The following is a 5,590-nucleotide window of genomic DNA, read 5'->3' as shown; positions in this document are numbered from 1 at the left end:
AGTTCCTGCTGGCTGTAACAGTATAATACTTTTGACAGCTTTTAAAATAGATTTATTTTTTGTGCTAAAAGGATGATATTGTTATTGACTTCATGTTGAGATGGCTACTACTAAAGTACTGAAAAAATACCTCTCTGTGCATTTGACTTCAAAGTAGATTCCAAGCAGCTGATGCTTTGCTTCAGAATTTCTTTGGAGAAAGTGAGGACTGCAGATGCTGGAGATCAGAGTTGGAAAGTGTGTTGCTGGAAAAGCGCAGCAGGTCTGACAGCATCCAAGGAGCAGGAAAATTGACGTTTTGGGCATGAGCCCTTCTTCAGGAATGAGGAAGGTGTGCCAAGCAGGCTAAGATAAAGGTAGGGAGGAGGGACTTGGGGGAGGGGTGTTGGAAATGCGATAGGTGGAAGGAGGTTAAGGTGAGGGTGATAGTCTGGAGTGGGGGTGGGGGCGGAGAGGTCAGGAAGAAGATTGCAGGTTAGGAAGATGGTGCTGAGTTCGAGGGTTGGGACTGAGACAAGGTGGGGGGAGGGGAAATGAGGAAACTGGAGAAATCTGAGTTCATCCCTTGTGGTTGGAGGGTTCCCAGGCGGAAGATGAGGCGCTCTTCCTCGTGTTGTTATGTTCTGCCGGTGGAGGAGTCCAAGGACCTGCATGTCCTCGGTGGAGTGGGAGGGAGAGTTAAAGTGTTGAGCCACGGGGTGGTTGGGTTGGTTGGTCCGGGTGTCCCAGAGGTGTTCTCTGAAGCGTTCCGCAAGTAGGTGGCCCGTCTCCCCAATATAGAGGAGGCCACATCGGGTGCAGTGGATGCAATAGATGATGTGTGTGGAGGTGCAGGTGAATTTGTGGCGGATATGGAAGGATCCCTTGGGGCCTTGGAGGGAAGTAAGGGGGGAGGTGTGGGCACAAGTTTTGCATTTCTTGCGGTTGCAGGGGAAGGTGCCGGGAGTGGAGGTTGGGTTGGTGGGGGGTGTGGACCTGATGAGAGAGTCACGGAGGGAGTGGTTTTTTCGGATTTCTCCAGTTTCCTCATTTCCCCTCCCCCCACCTTGTCTCAGTCCCAACCCTCGAACTCAGCACCACCTTCCTAACCTGCAATTTTCTTCCTGACCTCTCCACTCCCACCCCCGCTCTGGTCTACCACCCTTACCTTAACCTCCTTCCACCTACCGCATTTCCAACGCCCCTCCCCCAAGTCCCTCCTCCCTACCTTTTATCTTAGCCTGCTTGGCACATTTTCCTCATTCCTGAAGAAGGGCTCATGCCCAAAACGTCGATTCTCCTGCTCCTTGGATGCTGCCTGATCTGCTGCGCTTTTCCAGCAACACATTTTCAGTTCAGAATTTCTTTGTTAGTTTAACCATAGAAATATATCTCTGTTTTAGCTCAAGCACCTATCCAGGCGCATTCTAGTCAGTTTGGATGTGAAATGTAAAGGCTGCGAGGAAGGGCAGTACCCATTTGGAGCAATGTTTTGGCCTACGTAGCCTTCTCTCTGTGACCATTTTCCATTTGGTCACAAATCCACCTTGAATAGCATCAAAAGGAGGATCAGTAACCAGAGAGGAGAGATTTTAGAAAGTTGGAAAATGAAATTGAGGATAGATGAGCAGAAACAGAAACAGAAATTGCTGGAAAAACTCAGCAAGTCTGGCAGCTTCTGTGAAGAGGAAGCAGAATTAATGTTTTGTGTCCAGTGACCCCTTTTCAGAACAGTACTGAAATACATTATACTTTGCCCCTTCCAAGTCATTAATATAGATCGTAAATAACTGAGGTCCCAGGACTGATCCTTGTGACTCTACACTAGTTCCATCTGTCCAACATGAAAAATCCTATTAATCCCAACTGTTGTCTCATGTGCAGTGACTAATCTTCAATCCATGTGAAGACATTACTGAGATAATACCGTGAACTCTTCTTGAACAGGGACAGCATATTTCAAAGCTGGCAGGAAGAGAGCTAGGAGGGAATAGAAGAGAAACTTCTTTAATCAGAAAGTTTTTAGGATTTGGAACACATTGCCTTGGAGTGGTGGAGGCAGATTTCATCAGAGGTTTCAAAAGAGGGCAGAATATATATTTGAAAAACATAAAGTTAAAAGGACTACAGAAATACAACCGGAGATTGGCATGAATTGGATAGCTCTGTCGAGAGCTGGGACAGACACAATCGGTTGAATGACTTCCTTCTATACTGTGAAATTTTATGATTCTATGATTAGCACTTTTCAAAGTGAACGATGGAATATTCTGACCAAAGCCTCCACTATAGAGTCATAGAGTCATAGAGATGTACAGCACGGAAACAGACCCTTTGGTCCTACCCATCCACGCCGACCAGACATCCCAACCCAATCTAATCCCATCTGCCAGCACCCGGCCCACATCCCTCCAAACCCTTCCTATTCATATACCCATCCAAATACCTCTTAAATGTTGCAATTGTACCAGCCTCCACCACATCCTCTGGCAGCTCATTCCATACACGTACTACCCTCTGTATGAAAAAGTTGCCCCTTAGGTCTCTTTTATATCTTTCCCCTCTCACCCTAAACCTATGCCCTCTAGATCTGGACTCCCTGACCCCAGGGAAAAAGACTTTGCCTATCCACCCTATCCATGCCCCTCATAATTTTGTGAACCTCTATAAGGTCACCCCTCAGCCTCCGATGCTCCAGGGAAAACAGCCCCAGCCTGATTAGCCTCTCCCTATAGCTCAGATCCTCCAACCCTGACAACATCCTTGTAAGTCTTTTCTGAACCCTTTCAAGTTTCACAACATCTTTCCGATAGGAAGGAGACCAGAATTGCACACAATATTCCAACAGTGGCCTAACCAATGTCCTGTACAGCCACAACATAACCTCCCAACTCCTGTACTCAATACTGACCAATAAAAGAAAGCATACCAAACGCCTTCTTCACTATCCTATCTACCTGTGACTCCACTTTCAAGGAGCTATGAACCTGCACTCCAAGGTCTCTTTGTTCAGCAACACTCCCTAAGACCTTACCATTAAGTGTATAAGTCCTGCTAAGATTTGCTTTCCCAAAATGTAGCACCTCGCATTTATCTGAATTAAACTCCATCTGCCACTTTTCAGTCCATTGGCCCATCTGGTCCACATCCTGTTGTAATCTGAGGTAACCCTCTTCGCTGTCCACTACACCTCCAATTTTGGTGTCATCTGCAAACTTACTAACTGTACCTCTTATGCTTGCATCCATATCATTTATATAAATGACAAAAAGTAGAGGGCCCAGCACCGATCCTTGTGACATTCCATTGGTCACAGGCCTCCAGTCTGAAAACCAACCCTCCACCACCACCCTCTGTCTTCTACCTTTGAACCAGTTCTGTTTCCAAATGGCTAATTCTCCCTGTATTCCATGAGATCTAACCTTGCTAATCAGTCTCCCATGGGGAGCCTTGTCGAACGCCTTATTGAAGTCCATATAGATCAAATCTACTGCTCTGCCCTCATCAAACTTCTTTGTTACTTCTTCAAAAACTCAATCAGGTTTGTGAGACATGATTTCCCATGCACAAAGCCATGTTGACTATCCCGAATCAGTCCTTGTCTTTCCAAATACATGTACATCCTGTCCCTCAGGATTCCCTCCAACGACTTGCCCACCACTGAAGTCAGGCTCACCGGTCTATAGTTCCCATCTATTTCACTACAGTCTATATCTTCCATATCCTTTTCCACAGTAAATACTGATGCAAAATATTAATTTAGTATCTCTACAGTCACTTTCTTTAAAACCCTAGGTGCAGGCCAGGTTGTTAATAACCTGTCTGCAGTGACTTCCCCTCACTCGTTGATCAAACAACACTTGCAGCAAGTAAACAGCACTTGCAATTTCAGCCACAATTGAAAATACAGAAAAATGAGGAGATATCATCTTCACAACATACATGCTATAACAATACAAATTTGACAACATACTTTCACTCGAAGGTGAATCAGCTGAAACATGGAGAATAACCACAAGGCTTTTGCAGCATTTTGTTGGGTTTCTGATCCCACTGGCTGCCATGATTTGTCTCATTACCCAATCTACTCTTTTTCTTTCAGGAAATGGACGTGAAGACATTTGATTTGGAGGATTTTAACTTGAGTGATATATTTGAAGATTATACCATTTCCTATGATTACGTTTTTGATCCAGACATGTCACCCTGTACTTCTGTCGTGAATGAGTCAATCAACACGATTCTGGCTGTTATCTATAGCCTGGTATGCTTCCTCGCTGTGACAGGGAATATAATTGTAATGATTGTCCTACTTTATAATCGACGGACCATATCATCCACAGACATCTACCTGCTTCATCTGGCAGTGGCTGACCTGCTCTTTGCCATGACCTTGCCTTTTTGGATTGCAGATGCTGTATCCGGCTGGGTGTTTGGTGATGCCATGTGTAAAATTATCAGCATGTTACAGGAGGTTAACTTCTACAGTGGGATTCTGTTTCTGGTTTGCATTAGTATCAATCGTTATTTGTCCATTGTCTACGCTACACAGGCCCGCAAGCAAAAGAAACCTTTTCTAATTAAGCTGATTGTTGCCGCTGTTTGGTTAGTGTCTATTGCTCTGTCTTTACCAGTTTTGTATAAGGGCGAATATATTCATTCTGGTCGAGTCATGTGTTATGAGTTACTCGAAGGTGAATCAGCTGAAACATGGAGAATAGCCACAAGGCTTTTGCAGCATTTTGTTGGGTTTCTGATCCCATTGGCTGCCATGATTTTCTGTTACAGTGTAATGATCCTGAAACTGTGTCAAACAAAGGGATTCCAGAAACAGAAAGCTATGAAGATCATTATTGCCGTGGTGCTGTCCTTTGTAATTTGTTGGCTGCCGTACAATATAACTGTGCTCGTTGATACACTGATGAGAAGCAAACTCATTACTGAAACTTGTGACCGGCGCAATCATATTGACAGAGCTCTGTCTGCAACTCAAAGTTTGGGTATCCTGCACAGTTGTATTAATCCAATCTTATATGCATTCATCGGAGTGAAATTCAGGAGGAACCTGTTGAAAGTCTTTGTCAAGAAAAGGATCATTAAGCAAACAATTATGCCAAAGTACAGGAGATCTGTATCTTCAATCACTGAATCTGGATTAATCTCAACTAGTATGCACATTGCTTCTGATGAAAATATCAGGTCAGCCAGCAAGACAGCAGATAATAAACATGAAATAAAGTTTTAAAGAACTAAACGATTGAGTAAGAATGGTTTAGAGATTTCAGTTCTGAATACAGTAATTATGGAGTTTTGAGATGTATTGATGAGTCAATGAGATGGGTCAATGATGGTGCGATGAGATGTAACACGCAATTGTCTGAAAGCTTGATATGAGGAGTATTCATTCGGATCCAATTAGTTTCCTAAACTTGATAATGAGGGACATCCATATTATTGGTTGGATAATGAGCTGATTGCTAACTCTGAACAATGACTGCTTTGCTACCAAAGATACCCACATTCCTTAGTCACAGAATCGTGATAAGGAACAATTGCTTCATTTGCATGGCATGTAATGGAATTAATATAACTATGGTCAGTCTAAAACAAT

At 43.8% G+C, this 5,590-nt stretch overlaps 1 protein-coding gene across 1 annotated transcript; it reads left to right on the top strand.

Moving 5' to 3' along the window:
• Positions 1 to 260: 260 nt before the first annotated feature.
• LOC132817305 (C-X-C chemokine receptor type 2-like) lies at positions 261 to 5,224 on the top strand. Its single transcript, XM_060827715.1, has 2 exons — positions 261 to 331; positions 4,082 to 5,224. Exons 1-2 carry the CDS (start codon positions 305 to 307, stop codon positions 5,222 to 5,224), a joined length of 1,170 nt encoding a protein of 389 aa, XP_060683698.1. The 5' UTR covers positions 261 to 304.
• The last annotated feature ends 366 nt before the right edge of the window (positions 5,225 to 5,590 follow it).

This window comes from Hemiscyllium ocellatum, chromosome 7 (assembly GCF_020745735.1).
Source record: "Hemiscyllium ocellatum isolate sHemOce1 chromosome 7, sHemOce1.pat.X.cur, whole genome shotgun sequence".
NCBI classification, from domain to species: Eukaryota; Metazoa; Chordata; class Chondrichthyes; order Orectolobiformes; family Hemiscylliidae; genus Hemiscyllium; species Hemiscyllium ocellatum.
Note: the sequence above shows the minus strand (reverse complement) of the source record. Positions and strands in the feature narration are given on the sequence as shown.

Bases quoted from the DNA above. Each gene is read 5' to 3' on its own strand.
- LOC132817305 (XM_060827715.1), top strand. From the start codon at position 305: ATGAGCCCTTCTTCAGGAATGAGGAAG. The intron at 332-4,081 runs GTGTGCCAAGCA...TTTTTCTTTCAG, and splicing joins CTTCTTCAGGAATGAGGAAG to GAAATGGACGTGAAGACATT.